Here is a 27503-nt window from a genome sequence, read left to right on the forward strand (position 1 = left end):
AGTTTACAATCTAAATAGACAACCTGAGAGAAAGAATTATGTCCATTTTAAAGATGGGGAACTGAGCCACAGAGCGTTAGTGACAGTCCACGGTCACAGTGGGTCTGTGGAAAGCCAGGAATTGAACTTAAGTGGTCTCCTGAGTTCCATACTGCTCTCACCTTAAAACCATCCATCCTCCTGAAACAGGAAGTGAGTTTAACAAGCTTAAAATAATTAATAGCCACAAATTTGGGATAACCGTTTTTTGCTACCAGTGAGAATAGTGTGGATACCATTAATTTTGCATCCACTGAAGTTGTCATCTTTGCAGCTACCCAAGAATGACAGAGCTAGAGTGATAATTATTGAAGTACCTCTCATTTCTATCTTATATTATAGATTTCAAACCAGACCCAGAAATTATATACAATGGGGCATTCCCACAAACATGGAATAGGTGAGCCATAGATAAACATTAAACATTAAAAAGATTTTGGGGTAATGTCTGATAGTTTTAGCCATACTGTTTTCAATTATGTGGGATTAGTACAGTCTATGGGTAACAAAATACTGTGTGTTTGTGTGTGTGCGTGTGTCATGATGTTTCTAGCTCTAGCTCAATCTTATTCTTAGGAGAATTCTGCCTTTGTCTAACCAAGTGATTTCATGGTCTCTGGCTTTGAACTATAGATTTGTGTATGACTTGTGTATACTTCAGTAAACAGACTGAGCATGGAGATTGTTCGGGCATGGAGGGGGCTGAAGAAATCACACGATACACTATCAAAGCAAACCTTTATTCCTTTTATATGCTGTGTAGCATACCACAAACTAATGCAGCTTCAACACCTGCAACATTCCAGAGTAGAGGAGATTATACGGTAGATTCTGGAAAATATGAGGTTACTTTGCAAAGAACACTCCCCTTCTGTAGCTGACAACGCATCTTTTTCCTCTGAGTCCTATAGATGGTTGACTTCGTTACATTTTTAGTTTCCTTAAAACACGCATTTAGTAGGTTCAAAAAGACAACAGCATCAGAGCCAACACCATCTCAACACATTATCTGCCTTCTGTCTTTTCTCTCTGATACAAATTTAGTTTCCCCGAGTCGCTGTATTTAGCACATCAGGTAGACAGTTTCCTCAATGCACCAAAAAGTGCACTCCTTTTCTTTAAAGGCTGTGCAAATATTACCAATGTAAAAGAAACTCCATGGTTTCAACATGCTCCAAAAAGCCACAGGGTTACAGAGATTTCTCTGTTTACAGCAGGAAGCATCTGCTTTTAGAATAAACAGACGGGGACCTACAGTAATTTTAGCTTTGAACAGCAACACAGCAGCATAACCCACAAGTATCAACAATCCTTTCAGCCTTTTGCGGATTTGCCAGGAGAGGCAGATGTTTCTAGTTTCTGGAATTTCTGAACTCTGAATACATCCAGCGATATTAAAAAGCACACAGTATTTACACAAGAGATAGCTGTTAAAACAGCCATAAAAAGGTGGCTGAGTGCCACAGTGAGTGAGGTTGTTGCTCGTAAAGGTGAGGCACTAGCACTGGCTTGATGAAGGAATGGTGAAGGCTGACATTGTACAAGTTGTCTCCACATCTTTGTAACTGTATTTTAATATTGACTTGCAGAATATCGTGCTATTCCAGTCCTCCCTCTTTCCCCAACTGCGCTGCCTCCTCACAACATCCCCAGCTAATTTGTTCCAGGTCCGTTCACTGAACTCTGCAAATGCACCTCACTCCTGACCCATAGCAACCCTTGCTGTTCCAGCCTTGGGTATCTCCTAGATTCTACCCTAGGGTTTTATTCTGCTGTCCATCACTCCGGTATCTGAGGGCCTTCCATGTAAAATCAATAGCAATAGTGAAATCTCTAGGAGGACTTCATGGAATCTCTGGCTCATCTCTCTCTGGTATAAAATTTGTGCTGGAGGTGTATTTTTGGGTTGGTTGTTTTGTTTTAGGTGATTTGTTTTGTTATGGGGGGAGGATTTTGGGTAGATGGGGTGTCCATGTTGAGAGTCTCATTCTTTCTACAGTGGAGAGGTTGGTTTTTTTTTTTTTTTTTTTAAAGAGGAAGATTTAGCAGCATTTCCTAAAGAGGTCAGACTCCGGATTTACCTAATTTCCCCTGGAAGTTCATTCCATTGCTCAGTCCCCTTGACTGAAAATGCTTGTCAAACGTGATTATTGTGCAGTCATTTTTGATATGGTTATTCCACCCACGTGTTTGGGATTTTCTAATGTGCCCATCTGCCATAATGGAATTGATATCCATTAATCCCACATGTACTAACAGCAGGAAAGTTCCCAATATGTATTTATACGTTTAAAGTGAGATGTAAACAGCGAAGTGATGACGAGTTTACCTAGCAAACGGGCCATTTTCTCCAGCAGCTGATACACAGGATATATACAGTAGTTTGCATTATTGCAGTGCTGGCTGGTGCCGTTTCCCACTGACAATCTACCACAGAGTTTTATATTGCCACCTATCACCACTGTCTATTTAAAACCCCAGTGAAGGGGCAGCTGTTTTGAAAAGACAAAGTGTACTACAAAAACCTGTCACCTGTATTAATTCTTAATTGATCACACCACCTTCGGCACCAGCTCTTGCGCACAACTGTCCTAGTTGTCCATATCACTGGAGTGTTCCCATTAGCTTGATCCATCACTTGAGATACTGGTAAGTTTGATAGGTTTCAGAGTAGCAGCCGTGTTAGTCTGTATCCGCAAAAAGAAGAACAGGAGGACTTGTGGCACCTTAGAGACTAACAAATTTATTAGAGCATAAGCTTTCGTGGACTACAGCCCACTTCTTCGGATGCATATAGAATGGAACATATAAATGGTAAGTTTGATGTGTCTTGAAATGACATCTCTATAAATACCTGGAAATTCTTTGTGGGACCTGGATCTTACCTAAAGGAGTTTGGTGGCACAAACTCTACTCACAGTAGCTTTATACCTGAGAACTAGGTTCCAATTCAACTAAGGTCAAGAGTAATGGAGTTAAGTGATCCCTTCCTTGCACTGATTCATTCTGGATTTATTTGACAAGGTCTTGACTACTCTGTGTGGTTGTTAAACATCCTGTGGTCTTTTCCCTAAGAGAGGGAATTTGCCCCAGTTTCTTTCCATTGCAGAGATGGCTGCTTTTTAATGGTGGTCTAGCGATCCCAGTGTGCTGTTGCTGGAATGTTAGCAATAGCTATCCTGAATGTTGTGTGTTTCTATTATAACCCAGTCTCTGGTTGTTCCTAACTTTCCAAACATTTCACCTATCAGGCTGATATTTTTACATCTGGTGTCTGCTCAAGTGTGATTTTTCCCCCCTCCTTTTTGTGGAACGCCTGATCAAAAGTGAGAAGAAAAGAATACACGTAGATCATTCATTAAAAGAAGTTTTGCTGTTTTGAATAGCTTTAGTACCAAAATTGCTGGGACTAGAAAGCTTAAGGCTGGACGGGAAATAGCCCTTATTGAGGAAAAGTACCCTTGAGATTTCCCATGAAAATGGGGTTTGGATTTTGCATAGTTGTTAGTATTTGAAACTTGCATTTTGGGCATGCGTAAAACTTTGGGTTCAGTTTTGCAGCCATTTTTACTAGCATTTTAAAGGAAGAAAGGCCAGGGAATCAGTGCTAGGCTAGGAGTCAGTGAACGTGCGTGTCTCAAGCACTCTCAATGAACCAGGCTGTGCAGAAAGCAAGTGTGTACTCAGTGAGACAGGCCTCTCTGAACAGGACAGAGCACACCGGTGGTATCTGGCCCATTAGTTGAGATTGTGTAATGTCTTTTTCCAAACAATCCACGGTGTGCTATGTTAACAGAACATTAACAGTGGCTTTTTCTGATTTTTTTTATGAATGTGCAATGTTAAGGTTACATGCACAACCCTTCATTCTGCATGTTGTGTGTACGCTCTGAGATTCTAACTGCATACTTACATACTATTTCTCAAATAATAAAATATACCATTTATTTTCTATAGCTTTCTAAAATGCAACTTGTAAGGCATACAGTGAACAAGGCAGGGAGTCCTTGCCCTGTTTATACTATATAAATGACTTTTATGGTTTCCAGCTGTTTGGCACCAATGGCCTATTACTCAGTGGTAGATGTTACACATGTATATGTTATGAAGTTTTATATTATATTTGATAAACTGTCTGTGTAATTAAAAGCTGTATTCGCAAGGCCTATGCACTAGAAAACAGAGAAAGCTGTGTGTGCAGTTTGCAGATTTCAACTGGAAAGGTCCAAAAGCAAGGGGTTACAGACGTGGGATATTATAGATTTTTTTTTAAAACTAATTCCAACCCAAAATTAAATTTCAAGTAATGTTAGAGATAGAGTTAAAGGAACAGTCTCATCAGTGAGGGTCGGCAAAAAAACCCACCAACATTAATTTTTATGGTAGCAGACCATGTTAACATGGAAAAATAACTTTTATTAAAAGAAGGACTACACCTCTACCCCGATATAAAGTGACCCGATATAACACAAATTTGGATATAACGCGGTAAAGCAGTGCTCCGGGCAGGGCAGGCTCTGGATTTTTGGCCGCCCCAAGCAAAAAAAAACAACAACCGGGGCGCCCAGAACGGCAAAGCAAAAAGAAAAAAAAAAGCGGCGTGGCCGGAGCCAGGGTGCAAGGGCCCTCCCTGCGCTGCAGACGTGCCCTGGATAGCGGGGGGGGGGAGAGAGAAGGGGGGTGGTCAGGCCTTCAGCAGGGCGCTACCACGCGGCCCTGACTGGTGCACCGCCTGCTGGGAGGCTCCGCGCCGCTCCAGTCGTCTGGGAGGGAAGGATGCGGACTGCCCTGCCGGGCTTGCTGCAGGGCACTCCCGTCCTCCGCGCCGCCACCCCCTACAGGGTGGCCAGAGCGGCACAACAAACAAACAAACAAAAGGCGGCCGTGCCGCCCAAGGATTGGGCAGAATGCCGCCTCGAACAATCTGCCGCCCTAAGCACCAGCTTGCTTGGTGGTGCCTGGAGCGGGCCCTGGCTCCAGGGGGGCGGGTCTGTGCACTCCGGCGGATCAAAGCAAGTTTGATATAATGCAGTTTCACCTATAACGCGGTAAGATTTTTTGGCTCCCGAGGACAGTGTTATATGGGGGTAGAGGTGTATGTATGTGACAGAGCCTCTCTGACTGAAACCACAGCCCCTTCCTACTTAATGCAAAGCATTAATTCCACATGGAGCAATGCTGTATAGAATATTAGAAAGCTCTGGAGCAAACACAAAGATGTCATTCAGGCCTGCAGCTCTCCTGACTTCAGCTGTTAGAGAGCAGCAAATGTGAAGGCAGTCTGCAGTCACAAGAGGGCCCGCCTTTTTAGACTGTGTATACTTAAAAGGGCTTGTCTACACTGGCAATTTACAGCACTGCAACTTTCTCGCTCGGGCGTGTGAAAAAACACCCCCCTGAGCGCAGCACGTTTCAGCGCTGTAAAGCGCCAGTGTAGACAGTGCACCAGCGCTGGGAGCTACGCCCCTCGTGGAGATGGTTTGTTTAGAGCGCTGGGAGAGCCGCGACCACACCCGCCACGTTAAAGCGCTGCCGGTGTGGACTAGCCCTTAGTGAGGCTGCCACGTTCAAAGTTAGAGACTAATAAAATAGCTAAACATGTCGCTGTTCTTGCTGGGGTGAGAATGTGCCTGAGTCAGGGGCACTCCAGGGTCCATTCTCAGCCGTGACCCTGCACCACGCACTTTGCTCCCTCTCGGCCTCAGTTTCCCCATCTGTACAATGGGGACTCTTGCTTACCATGCGGGGGAGGAGGAAGGGACTATTTCCCAATGGCTCGATTTTCAAAGGGCCGGGCCCTCAGCACCGAGGGGGCACTGAACTGGGGGGGGGGGGGGGGGAGAGACCCAGAGTCTCTTCCCAGCCGGCCCGCTGAGTAGCCTTGGGCAAGTCTCTTTCCCTCGCCTCCGCTGTCCAGTCAGTGAGCGCTGAGGCCGGGGCAGCACTGGGTGCCACTGAACCCCCGGCTCGGCCGTGCTAGGCGCTGTACACCCGCTGCGACAGGCGGCGCCCAGCCCAGCGCTCCCCCCGCCCGTCGCTGCCGCGGGGTCTCGTGGGGGGGGGGCACCCAGCCCGCGTCCCTCAGCCCCCTCCCGTCCTCGCCCCCCTCTGTCCCATGGTCCCGGCCCACGCCCCGTACTTCCGGATTGGCCGAGCCGTAGCACGTGACCCCGGCCTCAGCGCGGGCGGGGAAAGCTGCCGTTGCCAGGCAACGCCGCAGCGGGCGGGGGAGCGGCCTGGTCGGACCCGAAGCGGAGCAGGTAGGAGGCTCCGGCCCCCGGGTAGCGAGACCTCCCCCCCCCACAGGGATGGGGGGACGCCCCGGGCGGGGCTCGTGTGCGGGCTCCCCCCCCGCCCTTGGTGGGGGGATGGGGAGGGGGCTCCCCCCCCGCCCTGGGGATGAGGGTCTCCCTGCCCTGGGGCGGGTGGCTGTGATGGGGGCTCAGGCCCAAGCTGGGGGTGCAGCAGAAACGAGGCTCCCCCCGGGCACAGAGCCTCTTCAGTGGCAGGGCCGGAGCTGCAGGGTCTAAGCTGCACCCGCTCCTCCTGCCAGTCTCTTCCCAGGCGCCAGGGCTTGGCCAGGGTGAGGGGTAGGTGAGTCTAGCCCAGGGGTTCCCAGACTGGGGGGCGGGACCCCTCAAGGGTATTACACGAGGGGGTCGCGAGCGGTCAGCCCCCCCCCCAAACCCCGCTTTGCCTCCAGCATTTATAATGGGGTTAAATCAATAAAAAAAGTGTTTATAAGGGGCTTGCTATGTCCCCAGTAAAAAAGTTGGAGAGCCACTAGCTCATGTTCAGTTTTGTAGGGCATCAGCCCCAGCAGGCAAGGCTGGCATCGCAATGTAGCTGGCCGCAGGCCAAGCCAGCCTAGACTATTAAATCTGGCTTTACTCTTCCATTCCCAGCCAGCTACTGCATGTGTGCTTTCCCACATTTACATCTTGTACAACAGGAACCAATAAAGAGTCTCACTATCGTGCCGTTGACAAAACGGCCACCGAGGTTCTTATGCCCTCGTGTACTGATGGCGATGTTGGTTGATTAGCCCCTGCCAGTTTCCAGTTATGCAATTGAACTTGCTGTGCTGATGTAAACGGATCTAATTTGATATGAAGGTCCTTGATGATGATTTAGGCCCCCCCATCTGCAAGAGACTAGCCAAGTATATCCCTGCACTTGTGAGACTCTCCATTTGAGTCAATGGAACTCCAAGGAGACTGGCTAGCTGGTTCTTTGCAGGATTGGGGCTGAAATATGGAGCACCGAGAAGATATATTTACAAAATTCCTTTTTGGAGCATTACTGGAGATCTGATGGACCAGTGTTCCCAAACTTTTTACTAAGGTGACCCACCAACTGTACTTTGTCTTTTTATGTGACCCACCTAGTGTCCAAATTCATGGCAGGGGTGGGCGGCTGGGAGCAAAAATCATAGGCCAGCATCCTTTTTCTTCCCCTCTGCTGCCTCCTCCTCGCCTTGCCAATGGGGCACTGACAGGCCACCCAAAGCACATAGATGCAGCAATTAGGGGTGTGGGGGGTGCTGCAACACCCCCTGGCTTGAAGTGGTTTCCATTATGTACAGTGTTTATAGTTTGGTTCAATGGCTCTCAGCACCCCCACTATAAAAATTGTTCCAGCACCCTGCCACAGCATCATCTTCCGTCCCATTACCACAATCCTAATCATGGCCTGGTCCAGAAGGGAGGCTGCGGGGTGGTGGTTGGTGGATTGGTTGGTCGGAGAGCAAGCCTACCCTGCACTCAGCCCATGGTGGCAATTCCTGTCCCATGAGGCTGGGCTCAGCTCTTTGCTCCTGGCTTTGGGACCTGGCACCCAGGGTCTCAGTGACATTCAGGTTTGGCTGAGCCAAATCAGTGGCGCTGCAACCCTGTGTACCAGGTCTCAAAGCCTGGAGTGGGGAGCCAGGCCAAGCCCCAGGAGACAGGAGCCTCTGCTTCCTGATGATTGGGGGGTGTGGATGCTCTCTCCCCAAACCCCCTTCCCTGGGGCCTCCCCTCTGCATTGGGCCTGCCAACCCATCTAGAACCTTATGGCGACCCACTGTTTGGGAAACACTCTGATAGATAATGTGTGAATGATAGATAACCAGTGGTGCTAATAATTTTATGTGTTTTGATGACTTTTAGGTCTTCAGTGAGACTCAGCAGTAACCTTTAATGATGGGAGACGTCCTCGCTTATGAAGCCGAGTTATTTGGACTGGTGAAAGAGGTAGATGTTATTATGGAATAGAAAAGAGGAAATCATCTGGTGCCTGCACATATGAATGGGGGAAGGGGCAAATTTGTAACTGTTAGGCATTGATCTTGCCATTACTTTATGTGGGCAGATGCTTGCAGCTGCATGGAGTCCTAGTGATGGGGCACTGCCTGCATGGAGCTCATTGCAAAATCAGGGCCTTAGTTAAAGGAACACTATCAACTAACTTTGGACCCAAAAGGTTTTATTTTAAAAAGGCTTTGCAAAACATAATATAAATAGAATTGTGTTAATGAAATTTTTAAAATAAACAGTGAAAAGCATTTGTTTAATCTTTCGCTGTGATGTTAGACTCCCAGACCAAATATACTAGTACCTGAGAAGTAGAAAGTGAAATGTACCAGTCCCCTGTTATTGTCTAACCTAAGGCTCTGATCCTACAAAGAGTTAAAATATATACTTAACATTATGCACTGTGATTAGTGCCATTGCGTTCAGTAGGACTATTCGCAGTGTATGAAATTGAATAACTTGTGTAACTCTTTACAGGATTGGGGTATATCCAAAATGTAACAAACAAGAAAACAGCATGAATGGTGAAACATCAACATACATTATTTCAATTTTAATCATCTCGGCATCAGTAACACACATACTAATTTTCTTCTTTAAATTAGTTTTAAGTTAAGGCTTTGCTGTGATACAGTCACCTGTTTAGCTCTGTGCCACAAACAGTACATACAACTTGCTTCATCATGTAACTGACATATCTTTTCTCCTTACTCTGGTGACAGACAGGGGCAGCTCCAGGGTTTTGGCTGCCCCAAGCAGCCAAAAAAAAAAAGAAAAGCCGCAATCGCGATCTGCGGCGGCAATTCGGCGGGAGGCCCTTTGCTCCAAGAGGGAGTGAGGGACCGTCCGCCGAATTGCTGCCGAATAGCTGGACCTGCCGCCCCTCTCCGGAGCAGCGCCCCAAGCACCTGCTTGCCAGGCTGGTGCCTGGAGCTGGCCCTGGTGACAGAGGCTCTGCTCTTGTGATTTGGTTTCTCTCTTTTTGCACTTTCATACCAACAGTTTTTAGTCTGTATTTGTACTTTATGAATTTCTCATGAAATGGTAAAGCCAAACACAGGATTTGCCATAGGTGGACAGACCAGATTGTTGGTCCACCCAAGTTTGTGTCCTGCCTCTAGCACTGGCTAATACTTCAGAGGCAGGCAAACCTCCCCCAAACCCTGTAATGTGGCTAGTTTTGTACATTTTGGATGGAGGAGGGAGAAATCTTTCTGGACCTTTGCAGCTTGCCCTGAAGAATGTGGTTTGCTTAAGTTAAGATATATTAAGTTAAGTGATGGTAAAATTATCAGATCTTTTAAAATTCTGCCACAGCATTTGCCTGACTCTCCTGATGCTAGAAGTCCCATTACCTGTAGATGATGTTACCTTCAGAAAGTGTTAATTACAAGAAAGTTATGTGACTATCTGTTTAACCAAGCTTAAAAAAAACGTTGCATTACTGGATATTAGTTGCTTTTCTTGATTTAAAAAAATCAACTGACTATAGTAAAGCTTTATAGCAAACCTTTAAATAAGTTTGCCTATTCATTGGTCACTGTTTTAAACATTAAAAAGCTTAGAGTTTATCTATGTGTGTTCTTGTGTCTTTAGTATTTAGACTTTGCAGAGTTTGAAGACACAGTGAAAATGTTTACAAAGGAATGTAAAATAAAAGGGAAGCCATTACCTAAAACAGCAGGTGGTTCCTTGAGAGATTCAAAAGCTTTGATTATCCAGGTAACAAATCTTTTATATTTGGTTTGACTAGCTAATGATCAGAACAGGTAGAGGCACTGTACTATTACATCAGTTGAAATAATCTGAAATGCTTACGCTAACTTTTGGTTTAAACAGGAGTAGGCTGATAGGGTATTTTCAGTGAAAGGACCTCAACTCAAATTCATCCCCTCAGTAACCACATTCCTACAGAACCCAAGTTCTAAATTTTCAAATGCAACTCATGAATTTGGGTGGCTCAGTTTTTAGGTTTCCAGATTGATGCTCATTGGAAGGGTCTGATTTTCAGAAGGTGCTGAGTAGAGCTGGACGAAACTTTTCATACAAAACTTTTGTTTGGCAAATAATGACAAGTCAGCAACACCTAAACGTTTCATGAATTCCAGTCAATTTCATAAAATTATTTTGGTGTTTTAAAAAAAAAAAAATTCTGAAAAAATCAAAACGTTTCGATGTTTTTCAGTTCAAAATGACTTTTTGTTTTAAAATTCTCTTTAAATTTTTTAAATGGCCGAAATTAAAACATTTCAGTTTTGTGTAAATGTTTTGTGTGACTCGAAACAATTTGTTTCGATATTTAGAAAATGTTTACTTTTGGTTTGACCAAAACTGAACGTCTTTTCTGTGTTTTCAGAATTGCCAGCGAATCAAAACATCTGCTTTTTGCCCTGTTCCACTTCTAAACTCCCACCTTCATAAAACCAGGCTTCTTTAAGACAAGTCAAATAGGACGCCCAAAGATGAGGCACCCAAAATCACTAGACACTATGGTCTGGCTTTAGGCCTTGATGGTCATGTTATATCCCAAGTTGTTGAGGAGGGTAGGAGTGCGTTGTCGCAAAGTTGTAATTTCTGATTGGTTAGGAGGATGTTAGCATGAACGTTTTGAAATGTTCTGAATGTTTCTGTATAAAACTATATGTAAATGTGCTCTAGAATGTGGGATAGGCACACTTTACAAAACAAAATAAATACATACGTCATGTTAACTTATTCAAATATACCCAGGGATTACGTACCCCCTCTGCTCCTGGGACTCTACCTCATTATTATGAAGACATGGATAAACTGATATGTCTGGATTGAATGTTTCTTCCTGTATCCCCTGTATTATTTTCTTGCACACTAATAAAAGAGGAGGAAAGGGGAAGGCTAAATGAAGAGGAATGAGCGAAAGTTGGGCAGAGTTTCATCTCCATCTTACAGAGAGATTTTAAGGTGTGATTTTTATTTTTTTTTGAGCGAGGTAGGGCAACAGAAATAATGTCAATGTCTCCCAACTGTGGAGGGTTGAGGAAAGGAGATGAAGAAAAAGCAGAGTGAGTGATTGGGGGTGTAGGATAAGGTGAAGGCCAAGAGGTTGAATGAAGCAAGTTAACGAATAATTTTGAAAACCAGGAGGGCATTTTTTAATTGGATCTGGAGATGGCCAGGAAGCCAGTGAAGGTGATGGAGGAAAGAGGTTGTTATAACTGAGTTTTCTAGATCAAGAGAGAGGCTTGCAGTGTTCTGAACTCTCTGAAGTGTGATAAATAGGGATTTAAGTAGACCATAAATTGAATTAATTGTGATGAGGAGTAATCTAACCATGAATGTGGATTATTTTTCAGAGGCTGGGAGATGGTAAGGGTGAATTCTAGCTGTCCCCTAGAGGTGGGGATAGACAAATTCATTCATCAGGGAGAGCAGAGAGATACGGGTAACTTTGGAATCTAGGATGACTCCCAAGGTTTCTAACTGTAGTAGGTAGGGGGTCTAAGGTAAGGTGAGTATACATGAAAAACAGAGGACTCTAGTATTTAGAAATATTTCGTTGTGGGTGATTACCAAACAGCCAGGAGCTGATAGTGGAGACATGAAGATAGCAGGGGGAAAAGGAGAGTCAAAGAGAGAGTCCAGGGACATGTACATTTGTGGCTCACTTCTATAGACATGATGAGAGAGGCTGATGATAAGAAAAACAACCCCCTGAAGGAGAGGCTACCAAAAAAGAAAATGAATGAAAAGAGCCATATCTGAGGAAGGGGCAAGTTTAATATGATGCAAACACACTTGCATTGGCTGAAGTCACCAGATTAGAGGCCCATTGAAGTGGGTTTTGTGTCCGCCATGCAGGCATCGATTCCTTCGTGATCTCTCAGTGCTGTCTCAGCAGCACTCTAATTGGTTCTAATTCATGCTGGCTGGTGGGCAGGGAAGAGCAATAGTTACTGCTGGGTGGCACAGAGAGTTAGGATAAGAAACTGCATGTGGAGCTAAAATATCCAAATGCTGGTCCAGGTTGAAATACGATTAATGTAATTAGTCTGTAACTGGTGAATTGGGAGAGGCTTTGGGTAAAATTTTCGAAAACAGCTAAGAGATTTCAGTACTTTGGAAAATGGAACTTAAGCTCTTAAGTCAGGTACTTTTGAATATGTTGCCCATCTATATGTGGGGTTGAATGAACTCTCTTCTCTTTTGCAGAAGGATCTGCTTACAGCATTTGAAGATGGAGATCAGAAAGTTTTCTTTGAACTTTGGGAGGAGCATATTTCCTCTACTCTCCGAGACAATGAACCTCTTGCCCAGAAGCTGGAGTTTTATCTTCACATCCACTTCGCCATCTACCTCTTGAAGCACTCTGTGGGCAAGCCTGTAGGTTTGCTTTTCAGTTTGGACTTATTTTAATTTTTGTGTGTATCTTCTCCAATCTTGGTGTTTGCCAAAACAAAATGGATTAGGATGGATTGGTCTGTAGGTATCCCCAGGCAAATCCATTCCTTCAACAGCAGCCTATATTTGAGTTTGTCTTGAAAGCAGGTGCTTGAGCTAGTGAAGTTTGGAGGTGAAATTATTCACCTGAACCTGATCCTATAAGGTGTTGAGTGCTGTCAAGTTCCAAAGAATTCCAAGGGAGGTCTACCTTTAAAATCTTGCCCTTGAATTCATGGGAGGTTATTTTATTCCAGTGAACATTCAATAACCTACAAGGCAAATAAGATATTAATTAAAATCTTATTAATTAATATCAAATTAATGAGCAGAATCTACCAAACAGGAAAAACATCTCATTATTTCAAACTTCCATATTTCAAGATTGATTGACACCTCAATTTTTTTGGTGAAAAAGGTCTTTTTTTAGCCTCTATCTACCATTTCTGTTATTTTGGGCTCAGATAACCTTTTCTGCAGGTTTTAGAGTGTGGTCCGAAATCTAGATTTGTATTGTAAGCATGATTGTAACCTTAACTAATTTATTCTGAACCCTAGTAATGATACTTTATAACGGGAATAGCTTCAGGGGAATGTATAGTAACTACACAATAGAAAAGTAGCACATCAAGTTGTGAAAAGTCAGTTTAAATGGGCCACCTAGTGTTAACAAAGCTGTCCACAGCATTTAACAGGTGAGAATTGGTATCTGCTAGATTAAATGTCCCACTGTGTGAGCCTTTGCGTTCTCTCTTGTTTCCTTTCTGCTTTATTATGACTGCCAACAAAAAGGGACACTGTCAGGTAGAATTTGATCCGAAATCTGTTTTAAAAAACACTTAAACAATGTAAAAAAGGCAAACAGTATGTTTACACTGCAATTGAACACCCAGACCAGCCTGTGTCAGCTGACTTGGGCTTTGGCCGGAGCCCAGACTCTGGGACCACAGTAAAACAGCCCTGTAGTTCAAGCCCCACGTGCCCAAGTCGGCTGACATGGGTCCGCCATGGGTGTTTAATTGTAGTGTAGACATACACAAATAGTCTCAGGCCGTGTGTATGATCTATTCTAAACAACGCACTACTGCAATGGTGCAAGCAGCCAGTACATGAAACTGACTAGTCTTTTTTTATTTAATTGTCCAATCTGACAGAAGTCCATGAAAAGTAAATTATATTTTAAAAATGATGTCATTAACTAATGTGTAATTTAGTGGCTTAAGTGAGAATGATTGTTAGTAAAAATGTGGTGGTGGTGTTTTTTGTTTTTTTTATCTACACTTGTCTCTTCTAGGTTTAGCACAATGCTTCTTTTTAAAGCAGTTTATGAAATAAATATCTACCAGCAAAATATATTCCGTGTGATATTGAGGATGATTTTTTGACCCATTGATTTTGTTCCTGTATAGCTTTTACTATACCATGAATCATAGAATAATAGAATATCAGGGTTGGAAGGGACCTCAGGAGGTCATCTAGTCCAACCCCCTGCTCAAAGCAGGACCAACCCCAACTAAATCATCCCAGCCAGGGCTTTGTCAAGCCTGACGTTAAAAACCTCTAAGTAAGGAGATTCCACCACCTCCCTAGGTAACCCATTCCAGTGCTTCACCCTCCTAGTGGAAAAGTTTTTCCTAATATCCAACCTAAACCTCCCTCCACTGCAGCTTGAGACCCATTACTCCTTGTTCTGTCATCTGGTACCACTGAGAACAGCCTAGATCCATCCTCTTTGGAACCCCCTTTCAGGTAGTTGAAAGCAGCTATTAAATCCCCCTCATTCTTCTCTTCTGCAGACTAAATAATCCCAGTTCCCTCAGCCTCTCCTCATAAGTCATGTGCTCCAGCCCCCTAATCATTTTTGTTGCCCTCCGCTGGACTCTTTCCAATTTTTCCACATCCTTCTTGTAGTGTGGGGCCCAAAACTGGACACAGTACTCCAGATGAGGCCTCACCAATGCCAAATAGAGGGGAATGATCACATCCCTCGATCTGCTGGCGGTGCTCTTACTTATACAGCCCAAAATGCCGTTAGCCTTCTTGGCAACAAGGGCACACTGCTGATTCATATCCAGCTTCTCCACTGTAACCCCAGGTCCTCTTCTGCAAAACTGCTGCCTAGCCACTCAGTCCCTAGTCTGTAGCAGTGCGTGAGATTCTTCCTTCCTAAGTGCAGGACTCTGCACTTGTCCTTGTTGAACCTCATAAGATTTCTTTTGGACCAATCCTCTAATTTGTCTAAGTCCCTCTGTATCCTATCCCTACCCTCCAGGGTATTTACCACTCCTCCCAGTTTAGTGCCATCTGCAAACTTGCTGAGGGTGCATCCACGCCATCCTCCAGATCATTAATGAAGATGCTTGCCAGCAATACGAGAGATGGCTTATTTAACATGTTTAAAATCAAGTAGTGACTTCCTCTCCACTTGCTGAATGAGGATATGGCACTTGACCTGCAGAAATCTGCTCCAAGTCCTCAAGACTGTTTTGCTCATAAAGCAAGTGGCCCTCCCTTATTTCTCTTGGCTCCGTGGTCCTAACATGGAAGAACCCTTCTGCGTTTTCCTTTTGGATAAGTTACCAGGTGAAATGCTCTCTGACTAGCTAGAATGAGGGCTGTTCCCTGGGCTGGCCACTGAGAAGCAATTAGCAGTACTTGGTCAGCAGTTACTGTGGGATGGAGAATTAGTTCTTGATGTTGAATGTTTAGTCTCCACTTGCAGCTGCCAGTCCCATTAAACACTCACAGAAGTTGTCTTCTAAATAATGATGCCTGTTTCTTTGTTTCCTAGGACAAAGCTGACTTTGATGAAAGGATTTCTCACTTTAAAACATACTTGGAGACTAAAGGGGCTGCACTGAGCCAGACCACAGAATTCCTCCCCTTCTATGCTTTGCCTTTTGTTCCCAACCCCATGGTCCACCCATCCTTTAAAGAACTTTTTCAGGTAAATATTTGTTTTGCACAGATTTTTTGTTGTTAATGATTTTTCTAACAGGGTTGATGGATGCTGAGTACAGTTTAGTCTGATAATGCTTTTTATTTTTTCCTTCTGCAGAAATTGTAAATCATAAAAAGGATATTTGTGGTGAGATGCAGTATAAGCGCTGTTAGTAACATAGTAACGTTTTACAGTCACTTACATAGGCTTGTGAACTAAACGATCCCAAAATGTTTTGCAGATGGTGTGTTGATAAATAGGATCACTGTCCCACTTGCCTCTGAAATGCAGATACCTGTGGGGAACAATGTGGCAACACTGATCGATGTTTCATACTACTTTTGGGTTGCTGCCCAACAAAACCCACTGTTGCTGGGTCCCAAAGCTCAGTGAAAAGCCTGATAACTAAGGCTATGTCTACACTAGCGAGCTCACAGTGGCACACCTATACCGACACAGCTGTGCCGCTGTAAGATCGCTTGTGTAGCCGCTCTATGCTGATGGGAGAGAACACTCCTGTCGACATCATAAAACCACCTCAATGAGCAGTGGTAGCTATGTTGGCGGGAGAAGCTCTCCCGCCAACATAGCGCTGTGCACACTACCACTTAGGCTGGCGAAACTTACGTCGCCTAGGGGTGTGTATTTTTCAGACCCCTGAGCGACATAGGCCATGTCTACACTACCACTTATGTGTAAAGAACCTGTTTGAAATACATGTTGAGAAACGAACCCAAGCCTCCTTAGTTAATGGGGAGAAGAGGGAAAACTCTATTTCATAAGTAGTCTTCCCTCCAGTAGATGATGAGAATGCAACTGTCCCCCAACATGTCCAGCCAACATTTCCTATGACTTCTGTAGCAGCATTACATAGAACTTCCTTTCCAAAAAAATATTGAGAATCTATAGCTATGTTTAACAACGTTGTCATACCCATGTTGTTCCTGAGAGTGCTTTGTCAGCTAGACACGTTTGGCCTTTGCCCTTGTATGGCTGTTTCAGAATTTACATCTTCTGTCACTGCAGAGGTAAGGTGGGAAGAGAATAAGAGAGGCATTAGGGTTAAACGTCGTAGGTAGATTCAATCTTTCTGTGTCTTTTTTAGTTTGGAGCTTTTACGGCAATTACCCCATTGACTTAATAGTGAGGGGGGCGAGGGAAACGGCCTATATGTAAACCCACTTCCAGGTACCTGCCCAGATTGATGGTTAGGAAAGGATGTCTAGATGACGCTAGTGGTGCTGGCTTGACCCTTGGGCAGACTGCATGCATTTGGCAACTCGCTATCTGCCGGTAAGTCAAATTGAAACTAAAAAAGGAACATTCTGCCGCTTCCTTTGGGACTTGCTGCAAATAATGAGAAAAGGCCAAGGGCTGGTTGGTTTCAAAGGTGGGATCCGATTACTTTCTGAATTCTGTTCAGCAGCCTTTTTACATGCTATTCTACGAGAAACATTTCATTTATCTCCAGGATCTCACTGTCCAAAATACTAATCCTGAGGCACTCACAGCTTCTGTGGAATCATACAATTCACATGCTTCCTTGAAAACAAGTCAGTTGCTCAATTCCAAAGTTAAAACAAACAAGAAGAAGAAAGAGTCACTAACCTACTAAGCAGTCTTGTTAATGATAGAGACCAGATATTTTTAAAACAGAACCCTATTGTTCTGGAAAAGGACTAAATGTATTGTCTAAAGTGCTGGCAGAAGGCGACATGTAAGTGTTAAGAGCTGGGGGGCACAATTTAAAGGTTGGGGGGGGGGAATGTGAACACCAAGTGCGTTGCCTCTGGGTGCAGGAACCTTCCAGCCTCACTTCTCTGGGCCAGGGCAGCCAATTACGCTGGCTTTTGGGGGCTGGGACCGCAGGAGTGGGGAGCACGTGCTGCTTGGCCAGCCCGGGCCCTGGGCGGGGAACTCACAGCAACAACGTTTTTCCCTGGAGCTTCCACATCCTCACAGACACCTCAATAGGGAGAGGAGCGTGAGCAATGCCCCTACTCTGGCTGAGCACAGAGAACCTGCTCCTGGTGCTTTCCCCAGCGACCACTCTCCAGTTCCCTCCCGTGCTTGGTCCGGGGCTGCCATTTTCTCCGCGCCCCGCTAGGGTTACTTGCCGTGCGGACCCCTGCCACTGCCTCCCCAGCCGGGCTCTCGCATGCTACACAGAAGCAGTGACCTGGAGCGGCCACCCTCACCTGGCAGAAATGGCTCTGTCCCGTTCCCTCCGCTTCCCACCTGGGCCTGGCTGTCGGAGAGAGGAGCCGAGCAAGCTGGAAACTACTGGGGGGTAGTGTGAGAAGGACAGAGCCCTCCTCCCCTCAGCAAGCTGAGCAGAGCAAGCTTCGGAGAGACCTGCTGAGCTGTGGTGAAGAGCCAGGAGCTGAAGGGGGGTGCGTCGGGCCTCCATGGCATTTCACACAGCGCCTGGCCATGGACTCCTTGTGGGGCCACGGGTCAGTTTACTCTGAGCCCTGCAAGGGCAGCTTGGTGTTCACAGCAACCTGAGGGGGGTATGTGACCCAGCATGCACCCCTGCATGTTGCCTCTGGTGTGAGATATATTGAAAATCTGATAGGCAGAAAGGGATGTAAGCACATACAGTATACCTGGCAATACTGTATAGTATTCAGTGGTGCATCATTGTCTTGAGTTCAGACTCGCAAACCTGGCAAATGTGAATCCTGTATCCTTTCCAACCTGGTGAAACACAGGGAAACTTGAGAGGTAAAAGCAGCTCTGAACACACAGAACAGCAAATCTCAGGAAATTGTTGTTGCTTGTTGAAAAATATCAACTGTTCACCTGTTAGGTACCTTTTCAGCAAGCAGAAACCAGATTGGATGGAGGGTGATGACTGAGGAAATGGGTAGTTGGTATGGAATTTTTAAGAGACAAAGGCTGTCTTTTTTTCCGATTCACTGTTTTTTTCTGGTGCTTACGGGAAGATTTATCTGTCAGATAGTTAGAAAGAAAACTGCATTCCAGACAGCAGATGGTTCATGGATTAGTCCAGTTTTCATACAAGTTCTTGGAATCCAAGCCTCTTATAGAAATGTTGTATTCTGATTCACTGATGTAAGGCCATGACCCTTGATAGTCTAATGACAAATCATAAACTTAAATTCCAGATTCAGTCAACTATAAAAAATGAATACAATGATTTCTATAGCTTTGTTCATTAAAGCTGAAGAATTAGAAATGGTTCATTATTATGTTCCATTACAAATAAATTAACTTTTCTTATTCGCCTTTAATTTTTTTGTCTGATTTGTTTGCATTTGTGCAACTTAATGCCTTGGGTTCCATGCACAGTCAGTATGCCTATTTTGGGGTAACTATTTTAAAATTGAAATAAAATATTATATATGACTAAATAATAAAATAATAAATAATAAAATATTATAAATGAAATGTCCCAAATTGAGGTGTCATTAGAGGAGGTTTTGGAACAAATTGATAAGCTAAATAGTAATAGGTCTCCAAGACCTGATGGTATTCACCCAAGAGTTCTGAAGGAACTCAAATGTGAAATTGCAGGACTATTAACTGTAGTCTGTAACCTATCATTTAAATCAGCTTCTGTATCAAATGACTGGAGGATAGCTCATGTGATGCCAATTTTTAAAAAGGGCCCCAGAAGTGACCCTGGCAACTACAGGCCAGTAAGCCTCACTTCAGTACCGGGCAAATTGGTTAAAACTTTCGTAAAGAACAAAATTGTCAGACACATAGATTAACATAATTTGTTGAGAAATAGTCAACATGTTTTTTGTAAAGGGAAATCATATCTCACCAATCTACTAGAATTCTTGGAGAGGGTCAACAAGCATGTGGACAAGGGGGATCCAGTGGATATAGTGTACTTAGATTTTCAGAAAGCCTTTGACAAGGTCCCTCCCCAAAGGCTCGTAAGCAAAATAAGCAGTCATGGGATAAGAGGGAAGGTTCTCTCATGGATTGGTAACTGATTAAAAGATAGGAAACAAAGGGTAGGAATAAATGGTCAGTTTTCAGAATGGAGAGAGGTAAATAGTGGTGTCTCCCAGGGATCTGTACTGGGCCTAGACCTATCTAACATATTCATAAACGATCTGGAAAAAGGGGTAAACAGTGAGGTGGCAAAATTTGCAGATGATACAGAACTACTCAAGATAGTTAAGCCCTAGGCAGACTGCGAAGAGCTACAAAAGGATCTCACAAAACTGGGTGACTGGGCAACAAAATGGCCGATGAAATTCCAGGTTGATAAATGCAAAGTAATGCACATGATGGGGTCTAAATTAGCTGTTATCACTCAAGAAAGAGATCTTGGAGTCATTGTGGATAGTTCTCTAAAATCATCCACTCAATGTGCAGCGGCAGTCAAAAAAGTGAACAGAATGTTGAGAATCATCAAGAAAGGGATAGATAATAAGACAGAAAATATCATATTACCTCTATGTAAATCTATGATACGCCCACACCTTGAATACTGCGTGCAGATGTGGTCGCCCCATCTCAAAAAAGATATATTGGAATTGGAAAAGATTCAGAAAAGGGCAACAAAAATGATTAGGGATATAGAACGGCTTCCGTATAAGGAGAGGTTAATAAGACTGGGACTTTTCAGCTTGGAGAGGAGGCGACTAATGGGGGATATGATAGAGGTCTATAAAATCATGAGTGGTATAGAGAAAGTAAATAAGGAAGTGTTATTTACTCCTTCTCATAATACAAGAACAAGGGGCCACCAAATGAAATTAACAGGTAGCAGGTTTAAAACAAACACAAGAAAGTATTTTTTTCATGCAACGCACTGTCAGCCTCTGGAACTCCTTGCCAGAGGGTGTTATGAAGGCCAATACTATAACGGGGTTCAAAAGAGAGCTCGATAGATTCGTGGAAGGTAGGTCCATCAATGGCTATTAGCCAGGATGGGCAGGGATGGTGTCCTTAGCCTCTGTTTGCCAGAAGCTTGGAATGGGTGACAGGGGATGGATCACTTGATGATAACCTGTCTGTTCATTCCCTTTGGGGCACCTGCCATTGGCCACTGTCAGAGGACAGGATACTGGGCTAGATGGACCTTTGGTCTGACCCAGTATGGCCGTTCTTATGTTCAGGGTTATTGTTGAGTTGACTTGTCATTTTCTTGCATGTGTATGAGCCATTCATCAAGCAGGCTGGCTTTCATAATGTTAGAGGCACAACTTTTCACTGCAGTGCTGGCTGTGTTGCTTGCTGCTGGAAGTTGCTATACCTCCCGCTGTAATTTTTTCTTTTTTCTTTTCAAGGATTCTTGGATGCCGGAGTTAAAGACAAGGCTGGAAAAGTTCCTGTCTCTGACTCTCAAAGCCAGTCCTGCCCCAAGGCTTCTCACTTTATACGTATCCTTTTGAAAAACGTTTTAAAGATCATTAGATTAGACTGCACCTTTTTATAGTAATTTTATTGAAGCAGCATGCCGCTTGTTTGCGGTGTAATCACCGTAATGTTACTAAGTTGTATTACTTACCCTAGGAAATGTTGACATACCACATTCAGAAAAATTGTTTTAAAAAAAGTTATACCAATGTTAGGACAGCAGTCTAAATATTTGGTACCTACTGACTTGCTTGTTTAACAGATCATCATTATTTCATATAATGTGGCTAGTATATCATGTCTGAGGCACAATCCCAACATGACCCCTCTCCGGGCAGTCAGTAAATCCTCACTCTTTCTCAGAAGCCCACTTGAGTGGAATTTTTTCAGAGCTTTCAGGAGTCCCAGAGATAATTATTTTACTAAACAAATTATGCTGCATGCTTTATTTTATTTAAAAAATCATCATCTTTTCTCTAACAGTGTCACTTGAGCCGCAGTGGGAGGCCTAATCTGCATAGTAACGGGTATGACCAGACTACTGGCCCTAGTTTTGCTCAGCACAGCTCACTCAGGGCTAGACTGGTACCTCGCAGCCTTCTGTTGCGTAGCCCCAGGAGCAAAACAGGGACCAAATTATGACTCTACAAGTCCTAGTTTCAGCGGATATGAGTTGCACCATAATACAGCTTCCTTTCCCTCAACACACCAAAGTGGCTCCACTGGTCCTTGTAGCAAGGGGATGGAGCTAATGAACCTTTTGTTCTGGTGATGCCCCTTCACTCTCTGCCTGCTTGGCTGGATGGGAAGCTGTGATCAGTGGTGGCTGCTCTCCTTCCCACGTTATGACTCTTCATGTGGCAAGCCCACACAGAGGAGTAAGTGGGCATCTTCTGCTTCCTTCTTCCTCTGCATGGGTGTATAGGCTGACTTATGACTGAGTCCGATGAGTTTCTTTGGTAGGAAACATTCCTTTCTATAAACCAGTTGCACAACTTATATCATCAATTAATATTTGATACAGTTTTTGTTTCATAACAGCAGTTTCAAGCCTTTTCCTGGTGTCGGCACGCTAAGATTAGGGTTATCAAAGCTCATGCTTCAGAGCATAAAATGAAGTCTGCAGGAATAAGAAAAGAGGCTCTCACATGTTTCTGTGCAACATTACACATCAGGCTAGGTGCTTTGTGGGTTTTTTCTTTTTCCCCTGAAGCATTAGGCAGTGATGCCAGAAGCAGTATGGACACTAGACTTGATAGGTTTTGCCATACTGATTCAGTCCATTGGTCTATGTCCCTATCCTAAATACCCCTTAAATGGAGATATGTTTTCCTGAACTGCGCTCTCTCTCTTCCAACAGAAGGAGAATGGACAGTGCAGCAAAGGTAAATGATCAGATTTGCTGGGGAAGTTTTATACTACCAGCAGCTGTAACTGTGAGAGGAGGATAGGCCTAGGGTGAGAGGAATGCTAATGAAATTGGGCAAAAAGTGCCTTAAAATTAAGGCCCCCAAACCTACAACTTGTTATAGGAGAGACTGCATTGAAGTCAGTGGGACTTTCCCTAGGCAGTCTGCCAGAGGGCCTAATGGCAGAGTTTGCATTTCCAGCTTGGTTTTAGTAACGTTTTTACTTAAAAACAGAACATATGGAGGATATGGTAAAAGGTGCATATTTAAGCAAATGTTGCTATCCTGATTAGATACAACTTTCCTAGAATTCCTCTCCAGTATGTGTTGATAGCTGCATAGACACAGATCCTCTGCTCTCAAATCGTAGTCCATTATTCTGGAAGTTGCAGGGGTTTGCAGAGAAACAATACGTTTTACGGCCTTCAATTTCCATTCAGGTTTTTTCCTTTAGATTCCTAATATTGAACTAATTGGTTTAACCCTGATAAAAAATTTTTCATTTTGAAGTAATTTTCTTGTCATATTTTGTTTATAAATATTCAAAAGCACCCGAGTGTATGGCTACCTTGCATCCGGGAGCGGGTTAACAGACTCGGTTTGCGCTAGTGTGCACAGGTTCTAGCCCACGAAAGCTTATGCCCAAATAAATTTGTTAGTCTCTAAGGTGCTACAAGGATGCCTCGTTGTTTTTACAGATAACTGTGTAGACATTGTGGCTCAGGCTGGAGTTTGGGCTCTCAAGCGCCTCTTAAAGAGGAGGTGGGCTTAAGAGTCTGAGTTCCAGCCCAGATTACAGCGTCAAAGCTATGACATGCCCGGGGTACAATCTGAACTGTTGGATGGTTGTGCCCCCTTAACTTTCCAGTCTGGTGTGCCCTATGCCCTGCTTTGCTCTGCTCACTCACCCCAGTCTCTAGCGCACAAGTCATCCCTGGACAGATACCAGAGTGCTATGCCCAGCCACTCTCGAATTACATATAGGGCAACACTCTTATAGCCCTAGTCCCAGCCTTGCACCTCAGAAGTGTGCGTTTAACACTGCTCAAGACCCCCGTGGTCAGAGTAAGCTCATTAGTTTCTCATGCCATCAAAGGGTACAAATATGCACCAGCTTTTATAACCTGAGTAGACTCCCCAAACTTCAACCACAAACACACTGGCTTAGGTAAAACACGGAAATAAGTTGATTAACTATCGAAAGATAGGTTTTAAGAGATTTAGAAGTTTTAGAAGTGGTATAGGCATAGAAATTCAGAATTGATTAAAAAAATAAAATAAAAGTAGGGCTGTTAATTAACTGCCATTAACGTGTGCGATTAACGCACAGCACAATTAAGGCGTTAATTTTTTTAACGCACGTTAATTGCAGACCCTCTGGGCGGGAGGGGAGCATGAGCTGCTCTGGAGAACCTGTCTGCTCAGACACAGTAACGCAAGCTGCCACCAGAGGGCGGGAAGAAAAGAGTCTAGGGAAAGTAACCTGGTTTTCATCCCGGCGTTTATAAAGTAAAAACAGGACGCGCGCACACACACACACACACACACACACACACACACACACACACACACACACACACACACACACACACACACACACACACACACACACACACACACACACACACACACACACACACACACACACACACACACACACACACACACACACACACCCCCTCCCGGGGCTAATATCCTCCACTGATCTGCACGCCTCCTGCAGGTGAGGCTGATATCTCTCTTCTTCCCCCCCCCCCCCCCCGAGCTCCACGTCTCCCCAAGCTGAGGCTGATATCCCCCCCTCCGAGCTGGTGCCTCCCCCAGCTAAGGCTGTTTCCCGCCCCCCTCCCCCCCCCCCGGCTAAGGCTGATCCTGATGCGCTGCCTAGGGGTCAGCTCTGAAGCCAGCACTGCCCATCAGCAGCGAATTTCTCCACTTTCCTACTGGTGGGCAGTGCTGGCTTCAGCTGATCCCCAGGCAGCCGCCTCGCTCTGCTCTGCTCTGCTCTGCCTTGCAGCCCGGACAAATGCCCAGATTTGGCAAAGAGGTAGGGACAACTGGGACGGAGTTAGAAAAGGGGACTGTCCTGGCCAAAATGGGACATATCATCACCCTAGCCAGCCCAGGTCCTATTGTTCCCAGCCAGTCCCTCACTCCCCGGACCAGCCCCCCTGCATCATGCCCCATTGCCCTTAGCCAGCTGCTCGCTCTGGGGGTACCCCATAGAGAACATGGGCCTGGCGAGCTCAGCTTCCTAGCACCAGCTTCTCCTCCCCTGCAGTATGATGAGTCCTTGAGGTAAAAATCCGCCCTCCCTTGCAAACAAGGGCTCACTCAGCAGAAGGGTGCCCACCTAGCTCAGTAAAAAGAGGTGAAGCCAGTACCAGAAACCACCCTTCCAGAAGCAGCAGCAAGACACTTTCCTCACCCTCCTCCTGCACAAGTTATTGCTCGCTCCTCCGCATTGTCACGTCCTGTCTTCCCAGGCCCTGCTCCTGCACAAGTCATCGCTTACTTTCCCCCTCCCCATCCTCCCCCAACACTGAATGCTTGTTTGTCTGAGTGGCTGAACAAGAAGTAGGACTGAGTGGACTTGTAGGCTCTAAAGTTTTACATTGTTTTATTGTTAAGCGCAGTTATTCTTTTTTTACATAATTCTCCGTTTGTACATTCAACTTTCATAATAAAGAGATTGCACTACAGTACTTCAATGCAGTGATTTGAAGTTTCTTTTTCACAGTGCAAATGTTTGTAATACAAAATAAATATAAAGTGAGCACTGTGTTGTAATTTGAAATCAATATATTTGAAAATGTAGAAAACATCGCAAAATATTTAAATAAATGGTATTCTATTATTGTTTAACAGTGTGATTAATTGCGATTAATTTTTTTAATCACTTGACAGCCCTAAATAAAAGTTCAAATCTCAGTCTAATTCCTAAACTTTATCAAACTAAGTCAAATTTGAAGTAGATGGTTTCTCTTATGCAAAAACTTACCGCAGTCTAGAACCACTGCCCCCACTTCAAATGTTTGTCTTCCAAAAGATCTTGTTGCATCCAGTGTATGAGGGGGAGAAGAGGTGATATGGTGGTGTCATTGTCCCTTACGTATACTCTCCTCCAGGTGCTGGAAAGATCCTTGCTGTATCCCGGGGGTTAGACAGGCCTATGGTGTACATGCTCAAGCAACTGTCTTGTGTGTGAATTGTAAATCTCTTGTTTACAACTCCCTGCTGGTGAATGGCTGGTGATGGTACTCTTACACGTGGCTGCGTGTTGGTCACTCCTAGAGCGCTACTGAAGAGCTAGTCTGTGGGTGTTTCCAAGACTCTCAACATGTTTGTTACTGAAACACGTAGCAAAATCTCCTAATGATACATACATTTTGACAGAACAATGATGCTCAACAGATTATAACTTTCCAAATGATACCTCACAAGGCATACTTTGTACAAAACATCATATAATAGCGGTGAATATGGGGGTTTGGGGTGCTGTTTTGAGAGACAGTGTGTCACAAAAGCAGCCGCTACACAACTATTTATTGCACATTAGTGTAAGCTCTGCTAGCACAAGTCTGTGGACGTGGGTTGGGAGGCTCACTCCCAGGTGCAATGTAGACATGCTCTAAGGGAGTGGAGCCTGTTTCCCTGAATGTCAGTGGGACTTAGGTATGTGAGTGCTTAGGTCACTTCAGAAAATGGAACTTAGGCTTCTAAATCACTTAGTTGCTTCTGAACATTTTCCCTATGTTCTCTTACATTATGTTGGTTTATTTTACTCTGAGGATTTATTTTTTGTACTCTGCTAATTTGGTTTATTAAAACAAATGAGATTTCTCTTCTAGTGTTGTACGTTTCAGTCATTTGCTTCATTATTTTGTGTTCTGTGTTGCATTTCATTTTATTAAGTAATAGAGGCATCGTTCTAGCTTGTACTTTTCCAAAAGTGAGAGTATTGAGAGTAATTACTCCTTTCTGAAATACTAATTTTTTTCTCCTGACTTCGGCTATGGGTCTGCCTGTGTAGCTCTGATGTCAGTTTCAGGCCTTAATATAAAGAAAAAAGGAGGATGAGTACTTGTGGCACCTTAGAGACTAACAAATTTATTTGAGCATAAGCTTTCGTGGGCTAAAACCCATGCATCCAATGAAGTGGGTTTTAGCCCACGAAAGCTTATACTCAAATAAATTTGTTAGTCTCTAAGGTGCCACAAGTACTCCTGTTCTTTTTGCTGATCCAGACTAACACGGCTACCACTCTGAGGCCTTAATATGTAGCTCTGTTTTATTTGTTAGAATTTAGGTCATTTTAGACTTTAAAAAAGATTGGTTGGGGCTTGCCTCATCTGAAGGGAATTGGGTCTGAGGTGTGAGCTTTGTGATGTGCTTCCAAGATCTCCTGCATAAGACTCCTCGTGAGATCCACAGTACAGGCTCACTGTTGGAGACATGAGTGAATGTTTGCTTTATCAATGAAGCAGAAATGCAAACAAAATTAATAAGGAACACCTGAATGAAATGTAGCGTGGCAAAGAGTTTTGAACACAGCCTTTTGTAAATGGTGGCCAGTCATTAGTCTCTGACATGCTGAAGCACTTGGAGGTTAGGCGAGAAGGTGAAAATGCTCTGGAGGATGTACTGGAGAATTTAGAGTGTTTACTTTTCCTGATTAACCTGCCAGATGCTCTGGCTCCTCACCTGTTTGCCACAAGACTTTTTTTTACCTGTATGATTTGAAAAGCTGTCTGGGTGGCGTGCTTACCTTACAACTTCCCCTGTAGGTTTTTTGTTTGATTAGGTAGATCTGAAGAATTACAAGATGTAATTACAAGCTCCAGGGCTGGAGCACCCATGGAAAAAAAATAGTGGGTGCTCTGCACCCGCCAGACACAGCTGTTCGGCGGCACCACTGATCAGTTAATTGGGGGTGCCGCCAAACAGCTGTTCAGTGATGCCTCCAAAGAGCCGATTGGCGGCTCAGGGAGGGTGGAGAGCAGTGAATGGACGGGGGCCTCGGGGAGAGGGGAGAGTGGGAACAGAAAGAGGCGGAGC

General features: G+C 44.4%; 1 protein-coding gene across 9 annotated transcripts in view; it reads left to right on the forward strand.

Annotated features, from left to right (window-relative positions):
• Window positions 1-6177: 6177 nt before the first annotated feature.
• The window catches only part of ARMC9 (armadillo repeat containing 9), a 109328-nt gene continuing 88002 nt past the window's right edge, over window positions 6178-27503 (forward strand). For 6 of the 9 annotated variants that reach the window (XM_008173716.4, XM_024110287.3, XM_065557590.1 and 3 more), the window contains exons 1-7: window positions 6178-6299; window positions 8190-8273; window positions 9930-10055; window positions 12522-12692; window positions 15541-15696; window positions 20967-21059; window positions 22397-22421. In XM_008173716.4, the coding sequence (XP_008171938.2) occupies window positions 8220-8273; window positions 9930-10055; window positions 12522-12692; window positions 15541-15696; window positions 20967-21059; window positions 22397-22421 (625 nt within the window). In that variant the 5' untranslated portion in view covers window positions 6178-6299; window positions 8190-8219. Of the gene's footprint in view, window positions 6300-6941; window positions 7384-8189; window positions 8274-9929; window positions 10056-12521; window positions 12693-15540; window positions 15697-20966; window positions 21060-22396; window positions 22422-27503 lie in introns of those variants that run through there. The other 3 variants (XM_065557587.1, XM_065557589.1, XM_065557588.1) reach the window with 3 other exon arrangements.

This window comes from Chrysemys picta, chromosome 9 (genome assembly GCF_011386835.1).
Source record: "Chrysemys picta bellii isolate R12L10 chromosome 9, ASM1138683v2, whole genome shotgun sequence".
NCBI classification, from domain to species: domain Eukaryota; kingdom Metazoa; phylum Chordata; order Testudines; family Emydidae; genus Chrysemys; species Chrysemys picta.